At 31.3% G+C, this 22,915-nt stretch overlaps 1 protein-coding gene across 1 annotated transcript in view; it reads left to right on the forward strand.

The window, feature by feature from the left end:
• LOC129919157 (1-phosphatidylinositol 4,5-bisphosphate phosphodiesterase) overlaps window positions 1–22,915 on the forward strand; it is a 360,368-nt gene that overhangs the window by 105,836 nt on the left and 231,617 nt on the right. Inside the window, exons 7-8 of the mRNA XM_056000005.1 lie at window positions 20,628–20,864; window positions 20,932–21,098. Coding sequence (XP_055855980.1) covers window positions 20,628–20,864; window positions 20,932–21,098 — 404 coding nt within the window. The remainder of the gene's footprint in view (window positions 1–20,627; window positions 20,865–20,931; window positions 21,099–22,915) is intronic.

Consider the following 22,915-nt stretch of genomic DNA (forward strand, 5'->3'; position numbering starts at 1 on the left):
TACTTTTTGAGGAAATTGAAAAATAGACAAAATACTTTCTTTATCGGAATCACTCGTTTATTTGTCGTCATTTTAAGTCAACCTTAAACTTGTTCAGGCCAGGCGCGGATCTAGAAAATTGGTTTGGAGGGGGGCGGGTCACAGGATTAAAAAAACTTACTTCCAAAATAATTTTAAAAAAATGGTCAAGTGCTCAAAATATATGCTAAATTTTAGCTAACATAAAAAATTCTATCCAAAATCTTATATCAAATGCATTTTCGAGAGGATTTTGTTTCGGAGCTTAAATTAAGCTAAATTTTTGACAATACATTTTTTTAGAAAAAAGTTTTCAGCTCTCAAACATTTACCTTGCTCTGGGACCAGGTTAAACTTTTATCTTCAGGGTAAAAATTGTTTGCAGAAGGATTGATGTATTTTTTTAATAAATAATCAAAAACTGAAGCTGTCAAACATTTACCTTGCTCTGGGACCCGGTTAAACTTTTATCTTCAGAGTAAAAATTGTTTGCAGAAGAATTGATGTATTTTTTTTAATAAATAATCAAAAACTGAAAATAAAGAAAGAAAATTGGGAAAGTAATGCCGACTTTTCACGAGTCGATTTAAGCCACACTATTACAATTAAAGCAGGATTTAGTTTTGTTATTATTTCGCAAATAAATACAATGATCTGATCTGGATCACGAGAAAAATAAAACACAGCTTTTATTGATGATGAAAAAAAATTTTAAGTGAATGTAAACGTAAAAATAAAATTCACAGGTCAACGCTTGTTTGTAAATTGTTAATATTTATAAATGTTTCATACACCATTAATTCTTTTGTTTTGCAACTAAGAAAGTATTTAGCCACTTCAAAAATGTAGCCCAATTCTCACAACTAAATAAAGCTAAGATAAATTCTTTATTCAACAGACATAGATACAAATGTCAAAAACTTATCCTCGGCTAAAAATTTAACCAAATTCACACACGATCTAAAACTAAGACTTGAAATATATGTCCCGTTTTCGAAAAATTGATATTTAAAAAATACATGTTTATATTTTTCTTAATCCAAAAAATTATTTTTTCTATATTTAATTTTTAATAAGTACAATCAAAGCTTTTGTTTAAAAAAATCTGTTGAAGTTAATGAGGTTGTCATTTTAAACAAATTTAGAAGTTAATAACCGTTCTACACTGTGTGAATGTTGAACCTAGTTAAAATAAACAGAAACCACTTTGATTAAACTATTTTTCGGAATGATTTTTCGTTTTTTCAAAATTGAATCAACGTTGACCATACTATATTTTACATTGCGATTGCACTTGAATGTTTTTATCAAAATCGCAGGGATCGGTTTGGAGAAAACTACCTATATTTTTACAAAATTCTTATGTGGAAGGTACCTTAATTTATGGTTCAACTATACTAAAAGTACGAAAATAATTCAGAAATGTTTTTCTTCCACATTCGTGTTTTGGGTAGAACTCGCCTGGTGCGCTTCACTTAAAACAAAAAACTGAAGTTTCGATTACATCGATGTTTTCAAGAGCGATGTTTTCAGCATCATTATTTTTTTGCGGAAACATCAACCCATAAATATTTTTTTCTATAAAAAAGTACCGAGTAAACATAGTATAATTATAAATATGCTTAATATGCATTTTAAGAAATGTGATTTCTGAGAGCAAAAGTTAGCTTTAAAAAGAAAAAAAATGTAGGTACAAATTAAAAAATACATAGGTATTTTTAGGATGAAATAAATTTCCTCCACACAAATTTGTTACAAAGAAAAGCGTATATCTTCTTAAACCAAAATATCAAATTAAGTTATTGCGATTAGTTATGATTAGGACCTGGATTTGTATGCCCTAAAAACACGAAATACATATGCGCTTAAAATTACTAAATATGCCATCAAAAATCTAAAATATGCCTAATAAATCCAAAATATGCTTCAAAAATACTGAGTACAATACTAAAGTAAACAAAAAAAAAAATTTAAATAAAATAAAAAATAATTCAGTCTTTTATTAATGGAAAGTTTTCACAGCAAATATAATAAAAATATATCATTTATATAATATCTTGGTACATTAGTTTTGTTAGCATGAATCGTGAAATGCTTCCTGAAGTTTTCAAAACTAAACCGTTGGGATTTGGTTTTAATAAACTTTTATACATAGAAAATGACCTCTCCAAAAGTCCACAGACGTTAGTGCAGCAACCCTCAAAACCTAAATAAAAAAAAAATATGCAACAGGTACCTATAGGACCTAGAAATTGGAAGTGGTTGTTTTCATTGTTCAAACTTTTAATGATTTTCGATCACGTTCGAACACTTCGATCACTTCCGATCATTTCGAGTAAAGCCTAGTGTTTATGAACAGTCAATCTGTTTACGAGTAATTTTGTTCGTGGGTATTGAGGATCGAGTATACTCATGAGTTCAAACAATTTATATGGTTTTGTTTGTGAGTATTTTTGTTTATGAGTAAGATGATTTACGAGTATAGACTATAGAGAGAAAACGATCGAGCACGAACGATCATTTTAAAAAATTAAAATTGTTCGAATAGGTTCGAACATACTCATTTGGATCTCCGCTCTGATACCTACCACGCAACACCAGATACCATACATTGCGAACGTGTGAGAGATCCATTTCCTGTATCCTCTCATTTTCGCGAAAGAAAAATACAACAACACTTTGCATGCGCGATGAGCTTGCCTGGCGCCAATCCTTTTTTATGGAAAAACCTATGTACAAACAATATGTAGAATGTAGAAACCTAAGTTCATCTATACCACCAAACAACCACTCGATAGAGCGAGAGATCATGTAGAAACAAAATAGAAGATAATAAAGAGAGAGATACAACTAGCGCCAGCGGAATTTGTTTGAACTACAAATCTCAATACATACGCATTCCATACATTTCTGAGGAAAAAGAGGTTGTCTGTAAAGCCGGTTTACGGACGATGATTTAACGTGATAACGTCGTCAGAAAACAGGTTGTGTGTTTTTGTTTAAAATGAGTCAATTGAAGCGTTTACTTTTTTCAAACTTTTTTCAAGAAAATGCTAAAAAAAATACCTTTTTTATTTTCTCATTATATAAATTTTTTTATTTTAAAAGCTTACAAAAAAAATTATGCAATTTAAAACCAAGTATTTCTTCTTAAGAATAAAACCATTTTTAAATTATTACAATGCGCAAAAAGTATAAAAATAATTTATTGAAAACAATCATTTTCATCAAAAAAAGCAAAGAAAACATGAATTTTTATCTTCTCACGTCATTAATTCCATTTTTTTCCCTAACAACCTATAAAAAATTTTATACCATCTGAAAGCTTATTGTCTAAGCTCAAAATATATATATATCGATCAGGTCTATGAGTGCTAGAATTTTTTGAACTCGATCAAATTTCATTAAAAAAAGCAAAAAAAAACATTTATTTTTATGTTCTCAGGCTATGGAATCAATTTTTTTGTTTGACAAAATATAAACCATGTGAAAGCTTATTATTTCGCCTTTCATATGACGTATCAATCTCATTTCAAAGATGCCTACAAGAGAAGTTAGAATTTTTTAAAGTCAACCATGTCGAATTTCCAGACTGAGATTACGGTACTTCCCAAACTGGTGGCTGTTCGGGGGGGCAACAGATCTCCACTGGTGTTTGGAGTTTTTTCGCAAGTTTCTTGATTTAACATTGTGTAGTTTGTAGTTAGTCTACCGTTTTGTGTGATATACCAAATGAAAGGTAATTGTATTGCTCATAAAAGTTTAATAAAATTTCTATCTGCTCTTGGTCAAAAGTTATAACCTGTTGAATTCTAAAATTTTATTTTACCATTATCTCAAAATTGTGATGATTGAAATGATTGAAACACACATATAGTCGTAGTCATGGTCTATCATTACTCCATATACTTTATTCCTGTATCTATTAAACAAAAAAATATAAAAATAAAAAACGATGAAAATCGGTTAAAAACGGTAAAAAAAAACGTGTTTTTTTAAAACTTGTTTCTTCCGTTAATTAGTCAAAACTCACTAAACGATTCCAAGTTGTTGCACATGTATGCATAAGGCCAAAACCTACATGTCCTATAAGTTTCAGCTAAAAATCAAAAATTACCCAAAAATACCCCTAAAAAACAAGGAGTTTTTCAAAAAATCATATTTCGAAACGCAGAGTGTTGGAAAAAAATCCGTATTAGACGCCTCATTTTTTTTTTCTCATCTTTCACCTGACATCTTTAGAATTGTCAAAAAAATTTCCTTTACCGAAAATCATCATTTTGTCATAGCCCCAACACGTGTATAACGCTCAAACAAAACGTTATAGCTTAGTTTCAAATTTTTTTAGAATTTTTTCTTATATGCAGTTATTCTTAAATTAATCTCATCTATCTTTGACAAAAAAAATCAATTCTGTACAACTTCGCGCTTAGATTTTAGCCCAAATTTCATCTTTCTGTTTTACCCCTGTATACCCTATTTAATGGCGGAATTTTTAAAAATCCTTCAGTTGGATTTAGCTTTAGGTTATTATCTTTCAAATAAGCTATAGAAGATTTTTGTATCTCTAATAGTTTATTTTTAATTTTTAATTGAAATTTTTTGCCGCACTGCGAAAGTGCGAGGGTGTAACGTTAGAAAATGGCGTCACTTTTTTGTGGTGGCTGCCATGGTTCATCGATTTATAAGACGTTATCACGTCAAAAAATGGAAAGTAGACTCTTTTTTAAAAATTAATTGTAAGAAAACTATTATAGCAATTCTTGCTTTCTTACTTGACATTGATGGAAAAAATAATGAAAACAAAAATATAACAAAAAATTTAAAAGTTCTGGTTTCTTAGTACTTTTTATTGTTTTTTTTTGACTACTTAAAAAGCGATTGGAGGGTTACAAAATAATATTTTCCAACAAAATATATAGTATTTGGGATGAGTTACTTATTTCTTTTTATTTTGATGAATTTTATTAATAAATTGCAGAAGTTACACATGTTCAAACATTGTAACATAAGGAAAAATAGCTTCAGTTTCGATTAATTTTTTTCTATGAAAAATACATTTTTAGTTTTTCAAAATAGTTTTACTCCGTAGTTTGATTTAATCTCAATCCAAAATAGAAATAAAAAAAATAAAAATTTTAGTCTAACTAAGAAACAAACCGATGTCTTTCAGGGCGTTCTAAAACAACGAACATTTTATCATGTTTGTTCTCTCTTAATTACAAGTGCACAAATTTGGAAATTGTGGCGATGAAGATAGTTAGCCTTGTTTATTATCTAAATAATAAAATTTATTTCATTCAATTATCTTTAAAAATGTGAAAGTTATGCACCGATATGTAAACGATAACCCGATTTTTACGTGGTCCACTCAGCCTTAAATCGAATGTTTCTTGCATGGCTCGCTTAGACGTCATTAATGTGTTTTATTTTAATTTAAATTTGAATTTGAATTTATTAAATTCGACTGAAATCACTTTCACCGTACTACCTAGGGGTCAGGGCCAGGGGTCATTTTCGGGGATACGCCATATCAAATTTTGGTGTAAAACTGTGGTTTCACATTCTACTCCATCAAAGGAAACTAATTGCATCAAAAAATTTTGTACTTCAATTAGATAACTTTGATAAAATGTCTAGATTGATCGGGCTATTTAAATACGATGGTAACTCCCTACTTTTTGTAGTAATTTGAAACATGGTATTTTTTAAATTTCATAATATCAGGTGAAAAAGTTGTTCAAAGGAGGTGGTGGTTCTTGTGGTGGTTCTTGTAGATGAAAAAGGATTGCAACGTGTCGAGACGAGGACGACCGTTCCTTATGGCAGTTGCTTGATTGAAGACGGAATAGTGGGTGAAGTGATCTTGGTATTTTGTTGATGCTCTTAGTTTCGTATTAGATTTGTCCTAGTCACTCGTCGTATCTGAAGTAACTTTATTTTTTTTAATTGCTTGATGGTATTTTATGAATAAAAAACTTACCTCCGCTCCGTCTCAATTATTTATAAACAAAGCTAAAAAATAAAAAGCATCTGCTTTTATCGAAATCTTTAATGATAAAAGCAGCAAAAATCTGTCTTTTATTCGTTTATGATTCATAAAAGATTTCATAACAGATTAAGGCTTGCTGATTAAGGCTTATAAAAGATTTAATAGCAGATTGGGTAAGCCGAATACCAAATAAGAAAATCATAAAAGATTTTTTGACAGATTAGATTTTTGTATGGAAATACACAAGAGAATAGCAGAATAAAAGATCTCGCCGAATAGGCCTAATTATCAACTATACCATTCAAACGATTTTCGATCATGGTTGATCTTAGCCACGTTTTGACTCTCCTAAACGTAGGTACTAAAAGTTCTTTCAACCGAGCTTGTGGTGCATGGGCATGGTAAGGAAAGGGCGAAATGGGAGACTAAGCTTTGGTGTCGACTTTCGGGAAAAAGTCGTCTGCAGATTTTCGGGAGATAATTTTTTATCTTTCCAAAGATTATGCCACAGTTCAGCCTCCCCAAAAAATTTTTTTAATCCGAGGTAAAACTCGGAAACATTTTTGATTTTAACTTAAAATCATTTAAGCTTAACTTTAATATATCCACTGGATACAAAATAAATAGAAAATATGCTGGTAAGTTTTCATCTGCAAATCTTCGTTCAAGTGAAGATATCAATGAATCTAAATATGGAATTAGGAGCGATGTCAAACAAAATATAGCTCCATACTCCATAGTTAATAAACTAAGCTTTAAAATAAAATAAAAATCAAAATTATACAATTTAAACAATTTAGAAAAAATTACTTTTTTAACAATTTTACTTGCGATATACATAGGTACTATATATATTAGACTGGGCAAAAAAAAAAAAATATTTTTTTTTTGAAAGTTACTTCGAAAATCTTGTTCAGGATGATGAAAAAAAAATTTGGTGAAAATTTGAGCCGTTAAAAAAAATTTTAAGAGGTCTATCAACGGTGTTTTTTATTTTTATACATGATATGATGTTTTACAACAGAACTGCTAGACGATCAAAGTAAAAAAAAATTCTGTTCATTTTTTCTTATATAAAATTAAATTTCCTACAAAAAAGATCTTATTGAAAATTTTCGTCAGACGAGCCGTATTCGAGAAATTAAGCTTTTTAAATCGAAGTGTTTTTTCAATTTGACTGTTTCACTTTGGAATTTTGTGATAAGCAAATAACTGAATAGAAAAATAAAACCACGATAGATTCTTATAGGAAATTTAATTCTCTACAAAAAAGGTCTTGTAGTAATTTTCCCTAAATTGAGTTCTAAAGAAGTTATTCACGATTTAAATCGAGAAAAAATTAAAAAATCAATTTTCAATTTCAAAATTTTTTAATTCACTGAAAATTCAATATTTTCAAATTAGCAAGATGTTTTCTTGTAGGGACTTAAACGTTCTATAAAAAGTTCCCTGGCAGCAAATTAATTGCTTTAACCGTTAAGAAGATATTCGTATCAAAACCAATGCCCACTGATTTCAATAGTTTTCTTATGACAAGTATGCATTGCGATTTGAATACGAATATCTTCTAAACGGTTAAAGCAATTAATTTGCTGCCAAGGAACTTTTTATAGAACGTTTAAGTCCCTACAAGAAAACATCTTGCTAATTTGAAAATATTGAATTTTCAGTGAATTAGAAAATTTTGAAATTGAAAATTGATTTTTTAATTTTTTCTCGATTTAAATCGTGAATAACTTCTTTAGAACTCAATTTAGGGAAAATTACTACAAGACCTTTTTTGCAGAGAATTAAATTTCCTATAAGAATCTGTCGTGGTTTTGTTTTTCTATTCACTTATTTGCTCATCACAAAATTCCAAAGTGAAACAGTCAAATTGAAAAAACACTTCGATTTAAAAAGCTTAATTACTCGAATACGGCTCGTCTGACGAAAATTTTCAATAAGATCTTTTTTGTAGGAAATTTAATTTTATATAAGAAAAAATGAACAGAATTTTTTTTTACTTTGATCGTCTAGCAGTTCTGTTGTAAAACATCATATCATGTATAAAAATAAAAAAAACCGATGATAGACCTCTTAAAATTTTTTTTAACGGCTCAAATTTTCACCAAATTTTTTTTTCATCATCCTGAACAAGATTTTCGAAGTAACTTTCAAAAAAAAAATATTTTTTTTTTTTGGCCCAGTCTAATATATATCAAGTTATGCATTCTTACAAAAAAAAATTTTTTTTTGAAGAGTAAAATTTTCGAAAACGGGACATTGTATTTTTTTGATGTTGATTAGTGATTTCTACAAAATGGCATACCAATTTTATTTTAAAACTTTTTTCCAAAATATTAATTATAAAAAATTAGTTTTTTAAAAAATGGCTCTAACGATTTTGAAATTTTTTTTCTAAAAATGCATTTAAATATATCAATCAAAACTGCATACTTGTTTTGGAGGGCAATTTGATTTCAGATTTTGTTTTATTAAAAAAAAAAAAAACGAATTTTATGTTTTTTTTTGCACCTAGGTATATACAATATATATGTACATATACATAGTGCCCATAGCCGTATTTAGGGGGGGGGGGATTTTGGGGGTTTAACCCCCCCCCCCTGAAATTTTTTTTTCAGAAAATCAAAAGAAAAACAAATATACCTAAGTCTAATATGTGCATCACTAAATGTTTTGTTTTTGTATTTTAGTGATTTGATTAACTATCTGAAAATCTCCTTTAAGTCTCTACCAATTTCGTATCGTTAAAGAAGCTGTCGATGAAGTTTTTATAAGGGAAAACAAAATTTTTTTGGACCATTACAACGTTTGGTAAAGGGTTTTCAAAAACAAGTTTTTGCCTCTTTGCCCATTTCCTTAAGCACCATGTTAACATCTTAAAATGCTCTTTAAAGAACCCTTTAAATACCACAAGTATTTTTGCAAGGTTTTTGGTGCCGAGACTAAACTATACTTTTTCAAAGGGTTTCGGTGTGCCGAACTCGAATCCAAAGACAGACATATTCGATCACATCTCGTTTTTGAAATATTACCGTTAAATCTATTTAAATCTTTCCGACATCTTTTCTACTGTCCGAGATATCTTCAGTTGCTTGTTACCCACTTTTGTTCTATGTTAAGCTTAAATCCAGTATATAAGCGAAAATAAATGTATCCATTTATTTAGAGAGTGTAGTACCAATGTACAACTTTTAATAACGAAGAAAAATAACAAAAATAATAGTGTTTTTTCTTATACTGAGTAGCTACTCATTTTTCATTTTATTCGCAAAACAATAATAAAAATTACACAAGTAAGTATTTGTTTTTATTGTTTTTTCAAATAAAATAAAAAAATGAGTAACTACTGAGTTGTAGAAAAAACACGCCTAATAAAAAATTATTAAAATTATTTTTATTTTAAGTGAGCGAAACGCTTTATAAATTTGGAGTTGAGGTCACTTGAACTTTAAAATTGTATGTACAATATTTCGTTATTTTTTTTGTTTCAAATTATAAAACTAAACAATTTCAGTTATATTGTTAAATTTCAAAGTGAAGTCTTATTTATTAGCTCATGCCAAACAACTTGGATTATTAAAAATTTTTGTTTTTAAGTATTGCCAATTTAATTTAGAACTCAATCATTTTTCTGTCCATTTTTCAATGTTTTATATGTATATAAAATTGTGCGAAATAATTTTTTGTATAAAGCCAAAGAATGGCTTAAATTTGTTTCTTCAAAAAAATTTTCTTGCTCGCTGACGCTCGCAATTTATATCAACCAACTTATTCGCCCTTTTTACCAATTCAAACTAGACATGCCGCTGAATATTCGGGGATTTTTTAATTCGTTTGCGGTAAGCAGAGCTATTTTAAACTTTTAACTACGAATACTTAAAAAGGATATTGGCAAGTTTTTCGCTTCGACACAGTTCTAGTGACCATTTGCTTTGCGGGATTAAGAATCGACTGCAGTTACATATAGTTAATACCAAGTATTGTGATTCCTAAAAAAATGTTGTTAAGTCTGAGCTAACCCCTCCCGAAATGAAATCCTAGCTACGGCTATGATAGTGCCTACATTTCCCAGAATTTCTATATAAAAAGTCTTAAAAATTTAAGCAACTTGAACTCTAAGGGCAAGTTCGTGCGACCAAGTCGTGCATTTTATTTTTTTTTTGCTTTAGCCCTAGAAACTTAATTTTTTAAACTAATCAAATGTGTTAGTATTTGAGTTGAGGTACTTATTTGTTATTTAATTTTATTTCGATCAATTTTATTAATAAATTGTAGAAGTTACACCTGTTCAAACATTGTAAGATAAGGAAAAATAGCTTCAGTTTCGATTAATTTTTTTCTATGAAAAACAAATTTTTAGTTCTTCATAACCACAGTACACATAATAAGGTAATATATTCCGAACGTTGTCAAAATTTGTTTGTCAAAAATGGGGACCAATCTGTCAGGTCGGCCTTTAATTTTTATATTTCAATCGCAGTAAACAGGAAATTTGTTTTTGTTTTAATTTATAAAATGTCATTTAAAAATATTATAAATTGAAAAATAACAAATTTTCTTCGTGTTTCATCGCGGGAAATGGTAAATAATTGTTTAAAAATTAGTGGTGTGCGTTGTTTATCGGTTTTTTGTGCGTTTTTCGTCGGTACTTTAAACAAGAATTCGGTAGCTGACATTGGTCGCCAAAGTGTCATGTTTTGACAATCTGGCGACCAATGTCAGTTCGGAATATATTACCTTTTTATGTGTACTGTGCTTCATAACAGCTTTACTCCTTATATTAATTAAATCTCATTCCAAAATAAAAATAAAAAAAAAACAAAAATTTTAGTCTAACTAAGAAAAAACAGATATCTTTCACGTCGTTCTAGAACCACGAAAATTTTTTCATGATTTGTTCTCTCTTATTTACAAGAGCACAAATTCTGAATTGTGGCGATGAAGATATTTAGCCTTGTTTATTTCTAAATAATAAAAGTTATTTCATTCATCTTTAAAAATGTGAAAGTTATCCACCGATATGTAAACGATAACCGGACTTTAACGTGGTCCACTCATCCTTAATGGCGCTCTGTTCACTAGATTTCTTTCTGCGAGTGACTACTCGTTGATGTGTTGCTCAATGTAGAATATGGACGATCTTACTCGAACTTCCACTGAAACAGCTTGATTTGGGTGATTTGTACCAACATTACTGATTCTGAATGTGCAAACCAAAATTTAAGTGAGCTGGGCCCAATTCTGCAAGTGTGAGTTTTTTTGCGTGAGTTTTTTTATGCCTTGTTCCCAAGGCAATTTACACTTTTTTTTCGTTTTCACAGAGAAACTCATTTTTGCGGAATGGGCGAATGGGGAGGTAAGCCTCCCATATTAACTAAAAAAAAGTTCAAAATACGAAAATACGAAATTCGGGACGCGAACAACTTGTCGCCTGCAACTCACAATACCTAGAAGAAAAGTGAAATTTAAATTTTCCGGGTCGAATCTTGTTGACGTGAAACTCACAACAGTGCTGAATATGTTTTTTGAGGAACATCGCGAAGTGACTGTTGCCAACTTAATTCGGAGCTAGTGCGAGCGGGGCCTTAAGGTGGTGGGTGGTTGACATGGGACTCACTACAAGAACGACTCAACGATCAAACTAAGCTCTGTCAATTTTTTAACTGTATACCTAAATGGTTCAAAAACGGAACATAGACCGACCTACGAAAATACTCTTCCGGACCGGAAGAGTTCCTTTGTTTTGCGATAATATTTGTACTTCCAATTGTAATGCCATCTTATTGGCAATATCCATAACTAAATCATCGTAAAGTAGTTCGGTCGATGGGAAAAAATATGAAAAAAGTTATGACGTGAGCTTAGTTTGGATGAAGCATTGAAGAGGCGTTTCTTTTGAGTAATAATCTCAATATCTCGACAACGACTTGTGGCACAGAAAGTTTTTGAAATATTTCTATGTAGGTATCTATCTCAATTTTTCCCATATACATTTACGCAATAGCTAAGATCGCATTCTTTTTTTGTAAAAAACCACTTAGATTTTATATAAAGCAAAAAAATGTTAGCAAAAAATAGCTTGAATTCATCAGTTTTCAATTTGTTTTCATCCAGGACCCACCAATCAATCCACATTCCATATTATTACATAATATGTGTCTACTTTATAAGTCCTAAAGTTTGGGAATTTCGGCAGCATATTAGTGTTTTTCTTTTTTAACAAAAAATTTCGGGGGGGGGGGGTTTCAACCCCCAAAACACCCCCTGCGTTCGCCCCTGATGCAAACGATACATCGATGTTTTCAAAACATCGATGTTTTTATGAAAAACATTGATGTAAACATCGATGTATACATCGATGTTTCTTAAGCCGATACATCGACATTAAAGGAGATGGCACATTTTTCTATGGAGTTTGGGCCCAGTGTGTTCACTAACGAAATTGGTACCAAATCAAAGGTGAGGGTAGGTAAGTACATTACGTGGGTTAAATATTTCCAAATTCGTTAGTGGGGTTTTGGATATATTTGAGTTTAAAATTGGGCTTACTCTGAAAAAGAATTTCACTTTTTTTTGACAAAATTGCTTATATCGTGTGGTATAAGACTCGTAGGGAAATGATTTTGGTATCAAATGAAAGGTATTTTGTTTGTCTTTTAAATTAATTTAAAATTATTTTCTACCTTACATTGCATTTTTAAATATTTGGTATTTACTTTTTGAAAATCAACTTTTTTTTCACTTACGTTTTGAACACCGATATCTTAAGAAAATTGCATTATTTGAAGGATTAATTTCTCACCTTGAATAATGTATATAATAATGTAGGGGGAAGTGGTCACCCTTCGTACACGGTCACCCTTTGTACAGTGAGCATGCAAAACATCGATATCGTTCATTTTGTAGATACTCGTCTTTCTTTTTTTGCATAATAACTGAACTTGAACTCTCAAACTCAATATTTTTTGTCTAGTGTTCAAAGCTTCAAAGTTTTGCTGAGAGAGATGCAAATGATTCGGATTTGTATATATGGAAATATCACAAGCTAATGTGGCGATAGCCACTACATTTACCTTTTATTACTTGTTAATACTTTGTTTACGTTTTACTTTAAATTAATATTTCGATCGTTTCATTAAATTATTAGTTTTCAATTTTCATATTTTTCAATAATCAATTCTTGTTTATCATCAAATCAATAAATACCTATTATATAATTTCATAAGAAATAAAATATCTTTTATTTCCAAATTGGTGACCCCGACTTAGAATAAGTACCTACCAAACTTCAACAAGAATTCAAATATAAAATGAATGCAGAACAGGAAGCTGAACTCGACTTCTGCAGAATCAACAACAAAATGCAAGTCCTCCAACACAACCAAAAATCAACCGTGTGGCAGTGAAACTTCCACCGTTTTGGGCAGAACGGCCTAGCTTATGGTTTTCTTAAGCTGAGTCCCAGTTCATTATCTCGGACATAACAAACGAAACCACTAAATTTCACTATGTTGTTTCACAGCTGGATACTCGTGTGGCTTCCGAAGTAGAAGATATCATAACCTCGATCCCAGAACAAAACCCCTTCACTGTTCTAAAAAAGAAGCTCATTGAACGCTTATCAGCATCAGAAGAGCAACGTGTCCGACAACTCATCAGTGATGAAGTACTTGGTGATCGAAAGCCTTCACAATTTCTTCGTCACCTTCGTTCTCTTGCTGGTCCATCAGTTCTGCAAGACAATTTGTTGCGACAACTTTGGTTGAGACGTTTACCATCGAACGTTCAAGCAATCCTTACATCGACATCAGATCTTTCTCCTGATCAGCTTTCTGAGCTTGCTGATAAAATCGTTGAAGTTTCTCCACCACCAATTCCTTTTGCTGTTCATGCGACATCAAATAATGAACAGAACCAAAATTCACAAGCCCTTTTCGAAGCTATTGACACTCTCACAAGACAAGTTGCCGAGCTACCTTCGAATAGAACTTTTCGAAATCGCTCTAAGGCTCGAGGAAGACAAAATTCAAGAAGCAGTTCTTAGTCTGCTAAGAGAGAAGGATGTGTTATCACTCCAGATACCAGCACAATGCACGTAAGTGTAATAAACCTTGCAGTTTTCAGGGAAACTTAAACAGCATTCTATAATGACGGCGAATGACTGCAATGTTCCTGGAAGCCGTCTCTTTGTAACCGACCAGAATTCAAAACATCAATTCCTCATCGATACCGGATCTGACCTTTCCTGCTTTCCAACCCGGCTTTTACCAAAACGACGTCCTTCCACTAATTATGACCTAAGCGCTTCAAATGATATCGTTATAAAAACGTATGGATTTCTGCACCTCGATTTGAATTTGGGATTACGACGAAGTTTCATTTGGAGATTCGTTGTAGCTGACGTAAGCATTCCTATAATAGGGTCAGACTTCCTTGCCCACTATCATTTGCTACCTGACTGTCAATCGAAACGCTTAATCGACACATATACTGGACTTCAATCAACTGGAAAAACCACTACAAACTACAATTAAGCACAACAGTGTGAAAACCATTCAAATTTCATCGCCATGCACTGCTTTATTGACTGAACTTCAAGAAATTACTCGTCCTGCTGGTTTACCTAGAGTTATTAAGCACAAAACTGTGCATCATATCCGCACAACACCAGGCCCTCCAATACAGTGTCGCCCTCGTCGATTGGCTCCAGAAAAACTCAAGATTGCCAAGAAGGTATTCGCTGATATGTTACTTGCTGGAACCATTCGACCTTCAGATAGCTCATGGTGTTCACCACTTCATCTGGCACCTAAAGGCGATAATGGTTGGCGTCCCTGTGGAGATTATCGTGCATTGAATGCCCGAACGATCCCAGATAAGTACTCTTCTCGTCATATCCATGATTTCACTTACAACATCAATGGAAGCAAGGTGTTTTCAACTATTGATTTGTTGAAGGCATATCAACAAATTCCCATTAACCCTGATAACGTATGCAAAACAGCCATTGCTACTCCATTTGGTTCCTACGAGTTTATGTTTATGACTTTTGGACTGAGGAATGCTGGAAACACCTTCCAACGTTTGATGGATGAAATTCTGTTTGGACTTGACTTTTGCTTCACATATGTAGACGATATTCTAGTTTATTCCAAAACCACAGAAGAACATATGAACCACTTGCGCCTAATTTTTGAACGACTATCAAATTATGGTATGGTCATAAATCCATCAAAGTGTGTTTTTGTTGCTTCAGAAGTAAAGTTCCTTGGATACACGGTCAATTCTGAAGGAATCAAACCTCCCAAAGAACGTGTTAAGACAATTGAAGACTACCCGCTACCGAAAACATCAAAAGGCCTTCGTCGTTTTCTTGGAATGGTGGATTTCTACCTATGGTGGATTTCTACCGAAGATTCATCCAAAAGCATCTGAAATTCAAGCTCCACTTCACAATGCCATTAGCAATCCTCAACTCAAAGGATCTCAACCAGTTCCATGGACACTAGAGTTAGAAGAAGTCTTCAAGAGCTATAAAGCCGCTTTATCTTCCGCAACTCTTCTTGTCCATCCAAGCTACGCAGCAGAACTTGGTCTTTTTACTGATGCATCAAACCACTCGATTGGAGCCTGTATAATGCAGAAGATAAAAGGCAGTTGGCACCCCTTGTCATTCTTTTCAAAGAAATTATCTGAGAGAGAGAACGCTTGGCCAACTTACCATCGAGAACTTCTAGCAATATATGAAGCAGTCCAACATTTTCGTCATATGTTGGAAGGTCAAGTATTTACAATTTATACTGACCACAAACCTTTGGTTCACGCTTTTAAACAAAAACGAGAAAAACTTTCACCTGCTCAACAAAATCATCTTACATTTATTGCTCAATACTCTACCGACATTCAACATATTGGAGGAGAAGATAATATTGTTGCCGATGCTCTCTCCCGCATTGAAGCCATATCTTCCGTTGTCGATTATCAAGCCCTCGCAGTTTCACAAGAAAAAGATGAAGAACTTCAAAATCTTCAAATATCTATATGTGGCAGACTCTTTTCCCACTGTCATTTAATTGAACAAAAAACATTTAATATTTCCATAATTACTCTTTAATTACACGGTGTTACAAAAATGAGGTTTTAAAATATACGCGGGCGGAGACCTATCAGGTTTTGTAGAGCTAGTCGCACTGAATACGAAACTGTATTTGAAAATCCCCTAACACCCCCAAAATCTGGAGTTACGGGCAAAAAACGGTTTTTTGGACCTTCACCCATTGAAAAAATTCTAGCTTCGACTATTTTTTACCCATTTTCGATTTTTTTCTGATAGGAAAAATATACCTTTTTAACAATGTATAAAACATGTAACTCGGTTAAACCACTTAGAATTTATAAGATGTCAAAGTTCAAAAATTCAATTTTTTTTGTCATTTGCCCAACTTCGGCATCAATTTAAAGTATATGTTTTCAAAACAACATGCTATTTAAAAAATATATTCTAAAACAATATCTATTTCCCAATTGATCGATGTATTTTTTATGAAAATCACTTCAAAATTGGCTTAGAAAAAAAAATGTTTCGATTTCAACCCAGATACAGAAATTCGAACTTTTAGGTATAGAACAAAAATGTTGTTTCGGCACGTAGAAGGATAAGTTGGACGCCAGGATTTGATGAAAGGTTTTTGTAGAGGAGCTCAATACAAACATTTTTTTTCTTTAAGAGGGGGGTCTATCTCCCCCCGTTTAGGTGGGAGGGGCATTTTTCTAAAAAAAATTATCAAAATAAAAAAAAATTATTAAAAAACAACGGCAACACTTACAGTAATAAATGATACCATTTCCAAAAGGAAAAATTGTGCATTTGATTCTAATTTTTAAATCAATATAATATTACCAATAGTTTTTGAAATAATCGATTTCAAAGTTAAAAATAGGGGAAAAAAAATTTTTGAAAACTCATTTTATACTATTTTTGTCCAGACTGTGAATTTTAGTAAATAAATTACTTAGACAGAAAACTGCCTCAATTAATTCCTTATCGAACAGTGAAAACTATATGTTTCTATGTCTTCTAGTTTTTGAGAAAATTGAAAAATAAAAACAAATAAAAACAAAAAATATTTTGAAAAAAGAAAAATCTGATAAAATAATTTTTCAATTTTCCCAAAAACTAGAAGACATAGAAACATATAGTTTTCACGGTTCGATATGGAATCAATTGAGGCAGTTTTCTTTGTGAGTAATTTTTTTTACTAAAATTCGCAGTCAGGACAAAAATAGTATAAAATGAGTTTAAAAAAATTTTGTTCCCCTATTTTTAACTTTGAAATCGATTATTTCAAAAACTATTGGTTATATTATATTGATTTAAAAATAAGAATCAAATGCACAATTTTGCCTTTTGGAAATGGTATCATTTATAACTGTAAGTGTTGCCGTTGTTTTTTAATAATTTTTTTTTATTTTGATAGTTTTTTTTTTAGAAAATGCCCCTCCCACCTAAACGGGGGGAGATAGACCCCCCTCTTAAAGAAAAAAATGTTTGTATTGAGCTCCTCTGCAAAAACCCTTCATCAAATCCTGTCGTCCAACTTATCCTTCTACGTGCCGAAACAACATTTTTGTTCTATACCTAAAAGTTCGAATTTCTGTATCTGGGTTGAAATCGAAAAAATTTTTTTTCTAAGCCAATTTTGAAGTGATTTTCATAAAAAATACATCGATCAATTGGGACATAGATATAGTCTTAGAATATATTTTTTAAATAGCATGTTGTTTTGAAAACATATACTTTAAATTGATGCCGAAGTTGGGCAAATGACAAAAAAAAATTGAATTTTTGAATTTTTGTCCATTGCAAACTATTACAGCCGAGTCTGTCACTATGGGACTATTATCCTGTTGGATATCTCGTTTTGGATGCCCCGAAAAACTAACTGTAGATAGAGGATCTCAGTTTACCTCACATACCTTTAAAGATGTCGCAAAACAGTTTGGTATCGAACTCCGCCTACCTTGGCTTGGCACACCGAAAAAAAAATTTGATAATAACAGCTATCAAATTAACATTTTTCAGTGACAAAAGTCGTCCAACAATTAAAATATCAATTTTGATATTTTATCATAGGTATCATTTTGACATTTTTTAATTTCATTTGGGATAGTGAAAATTTCACTTTGATGACAATTAAAATATCATTTTGACATTTTTTTAAGTTTAAGTAGACAATTAAAATATCAATGTTGACTAGATTTTACGTTTTAGTTTATTATAATGAAACCTATTTCTTTCCTTTTCATTTTTATTATTTTAATATTTTAAGAATTTTCTTTCTTTTTTCAAAACATTACTGAAAGGGAATATTCTTTACAAAATAATGGTGATACTATTTTTTCTATTAAAGGTGATATAATTGTTTTGTTATTTTCTCCCAAACTAGGTATGTGAAGTAAAATCTTAGTGCCGATCAAATTTTCTCAGTAAATTATACATTTTACTTCGAAAAAACACAAAGCGCCTTTAAATTAGTAAACATTAAGAATTTTGTATTTAATATTTTTCAATAATTTGGAATGAGAAATTGATATGAAAAAATGATAATAAAATATCAAAAAAAATTTCCAAAATGTGACATTTAAATATCATCCTGATAATAAAAATGTTGTTTTAACATTTTAAATATCATAAAATACATTTTATAGAGCATTTTTGACTGATATTAAAAAAATGTTAATTTGATATTAAAAAAATGTTAAATTGATATTGGTTTTTTTTTCGGTGCATCCTCAAGCGAACGGTATGATTGAACGCTTTCACCGGCAGTTAAAAGCTGCAATCATTCTAATGGAAATTGGGTTGCAGCACTTCCACTCGTTTTGCTTGGAATAAGGTCTGCTTTCAAAGAAGATATTAAGGCAACGTCAGCAGAATTGGTTTATGGTGAACCACTGCGACTGCCAGGAGCAAAACCGACACCAAATGAAGTTATTGATCCTTCACATTTTCTTGATCGTCTTCGAAAATGCATTTCACGCCTACGACCTATACCAGCCTCAAGACATTTTCAACCTGGGTCATTTGTGTTTAAAGAACTGTTGAACAACTGCAGTTATGTTTTTCTAAGAATTGGCCCCATTCGAAGATCCCTTCAACAACCATACAAGGGGCCATATGAAGTTACATCACGAGATGAAAAGAATGTTTCTTTAAAAATCAATAATCAAATTATAAAAGTTTCAATCGATAGAGTAAAACCAGCCTTCGTCTTACAAGAAGATTTTACTAAAACGTCAATATCAACATCTTTACCTCACTCAAAATTCAAAACAATTCGATCCGGAAGGCATGTACGACCACCGAACCGCTTCAGATATTTTTTTTTTTTTTTTTTTCATTCCGTAGGGGAATAGTGTGGCGATAGCCACTACATTTACCTTTTATTACTTGTTAATACTTTGTTTACGTTTTACTTTAAATTAATATTTCGATCGTTTCATTAAATTATTAGTTTTCAATTTTCATATTTTTCAATAATCAATTCTTGTTTATCATCAAATCAATAAAGACCTATTATATAATTTCATAAGAAATAAAATATCTTTTATTTCCAAACTAATAACTCATAAGAACATAAAAAAATAAATCGTCTTCAACGACAATCAATGCAACTATGATTGAAACGTACAAATGTACCTCTCTCCTGTTACACCAATTTAAAGTGACGCAATTTTGATTTGGGAAGATATGATAGCCACTTCTGTTCCAAGCGAACGTTTGTTTTCGGAGGTTGGGGCAACCATCACCCAGGATAGAAACAGGCTTCTGGGGACCAGACTGTCCAAACTTCTTTTTCTGAACTCAATTTCTCAATTACTTTCTAAAAAATAAATAAACAATGTACCTAAATCCAATGTAAGAAATAATGAGATCCGTTTGCTTAGAATTGATAGTAGGTATTTATAATATAAATAAAAACGAAAATCGTATTAAGACAATATGTTTCATTTTGTTGATAGATAGAACCGATGATTTTTTAACATCGATATTTTTTTTTTAACAATGTTGCATCCCTAAATGTTCCCCAACCATTTAGAATCAACCCCATAAACCTGAAAAAAAATTAATTAAAAACAAATGTTCTGAGAAAAGCTTTTGAAGAAATTTACCATTGCATGAGTCTCTTACCTTATAATTTCATCATTCACTTCTTTACTGCATCTGATGACATTTCATGACACTTTTAAAATTTAATGAGGCGTTTAGTTTAAAAGGGTGTTTAAAAGCCTGTTAAATTTAAAAGCAGTTGGTGAAACCAAAAATGTCCATTTTATGGCTAAATGGCCTTTTAAATATTTAAAAGTCTTCTATGAAATCGGCCATAAATCACACAGATAGTTTTTAATTTTAAATTTTATTGGATTTTATTATGTTTTTATGAAATCGGAAATTAGTCTTGTAAAGAAGTTCATGCCGTACTTGAGGTAAGTCACAATAATAACAATGTATACTATGTATTTTATTATGCTTGCATATGTTTAATAGATTTTTTAAATTTTGGTTTTTCTTCGTCCAGCATTGTATTGTATTACAAATTTATCGTTTCAGTTGGATGCGATTGTGCTTTTTAGTCGACGTTAAAGGTCGGATACCGGTGAAAGTCATTGCAAAAACATTTGCATCTGGTAAAACTGAAAAGCTAGTCTACCAATGTATTTCAGATGTTGGATTACCTGGTGAAAAAAGTGCCACAATGACAAAAGACCAATTCACATTCGATAAGTTTTATGCTCTGTATCATAAAGTATGCCCTAGAAATGATATTGAAGAACTATTTGCAAATATGTAAGTTCTTGATACCCATATGTATATAATTGAATAACGACTTATCTTTTTCTTTTTCAATGTTAAGAACTAAAGGTCAGTCGGATGTTATCGGTATAGAACAATTCGTTCAGTTTCTCAATGAAAAGCAAAGAGATCCTCGGATGAATGAAATTTTGTATCCGCTCTATGAGGAAAAACGTGCGACGGAAATTATCAACGAGTACGAATTAGATGAAACCAAAAAAGCAGCTTGTAAGTTAGAAAACTTAATTTTAATTTCAAAATGCACTTTCCTTGCGAAAAAAATGAAAGTGAATGATTAAAAAAAAACTATTTTTTCCAAACAGAAAAACAGTGCCCGAAATAAGTACCTATTACAACAAAAACATTACTGTTAAAAAAAGAGCCAAGTTCTCCTATGTTGGAATTATGCTGGCACAAAAAGTACTGAGATGTAAAAATGTACCAAGTTCTAAAGTTTGGGTTAAAGTTCGTATTAATAAAATAAACAGTAATGTTTTTGCTGTGATTTCACTACTCTTTGCAAGGTATGGCTTTAGAATTAAAAATCTCTATATTTGATGAAAATTCAGTGATAATGGGCGGTTGCCACGCCCCCTGGCTAATATTCTCAAATTTTAAATGTTTTCACCATTCTACCAAATTTTAAGAATCTACGATAATCAGAAGTACTCTATAATATTTGATGAAATTCAGGGGAAATGGGCAGTTGCCACGCCCCTTCTTCTTCTTCTCCATTATCGACGCACATAGGAGTATTTGCAGTAAAAACCTGGTCATAAGTTGATTTTGTGAAAATCAAAATTGACACCAAAAAGTTTGGCAAAGTGGGTGCAAAATAAACATGTGTCAATATGCTGCACTCATTTTTTTGTTTTTCGATCGTGTCTTGTAAAAAAATGAGTTCAAAGTGAACTGTTACATCTACCTCATTTTTAGTTGAATGCGAAGTATTTTGGTAAGTGTTATTCTATATGCGATATCGAAGTGTTGTGATAGAAATCTAAAAAAAATTAAATGGAGAATTCTTCTTCAGTTATTTATTAACGATATTAATAAAGTTTTGAAAATGTTAGATGGTTTTTTCTATTTTAATTCGGGCTTAGAAGTAGTATCTAAAAACTTGATATTTTTGGTAAGTTATTATTTGAACTTTAATGATTTTGTTTTAGTATACCCCGTTATTCTGCAATGAATTGAAACTTATGAGTTAGTTTATATATTCTTTAACACAATGCAACAAAAATTGGGTGCTCTTAGGTGCCCTTTAGAGAATCGACGGTCAATTAGTTTTTTACTTTCTGATAGAAAATACTCCTTACTTTATGCAACGTGTTTTATTTTTAAATTAAATTTACTGATGTTATTAGTGTATTTTATTTTGGGTGATCTTAATTAAGTTTGGGGAAGAGAGAAAAGAAACTGAGAATTGCGTATTAGGGATGACGAAATAAATTTGAGAAAAATAATGTCGACAGGCGGAGTACAGGCCATTAATCAATTTTTTTAGTTTTTGGTAAAAAAATAAAAATAACAAAAACTAGGTTTATATTGTATTTTCATGTAGGAATACTCATTTTAAACAGAAATAATAACAAAAACCACGAAAAATAATTATGGCCAGGTTTTTGTTGAAAATACTCCTATGTGCGACGATAGTCATGATCTCGGATGGGGTCACAACTCTCCCACTCTACTGCTTCACACTACGGCTCCGCATGTGGGGTTCGCAGTTACCCCCTGAATGAAATTCTCAAATTTTAAATTTTTTCCTTTGTATAAACTACCATCTCTACCATTCTACCAAATTCTACGATAATCAGAAGTGCTCTATAATATTTGATGAAAATTCAGCGGAAATGGGTGGTTGCCACGCCCCACAGTGTGGGAATTCGCTCATTTAGCGGAATCATCATCATATAATAAAACGGCGAACGCGAATTTTGTGGTACAAACTACGCGGCCCACAAAAACCGAAAGGGCATAAATTATATACCGACCGATAGCAAATGTTCCCTAGATGTGCAGAATGCATAATTTTTAAAGTT

This window comes from Episyrphus balteatus, chromosome 4, assembly GCF_945859705.1.
Source record: "Episyrphus balteatus chromosome 4, idEpiBalt1.1, whole genome shotgun sequence".
NCBI lineage: Eukaryota > Metazoa > Arthropoda > Insecta > Diptera > Syrphidae > Episyrphus > Episyrphus balteatus.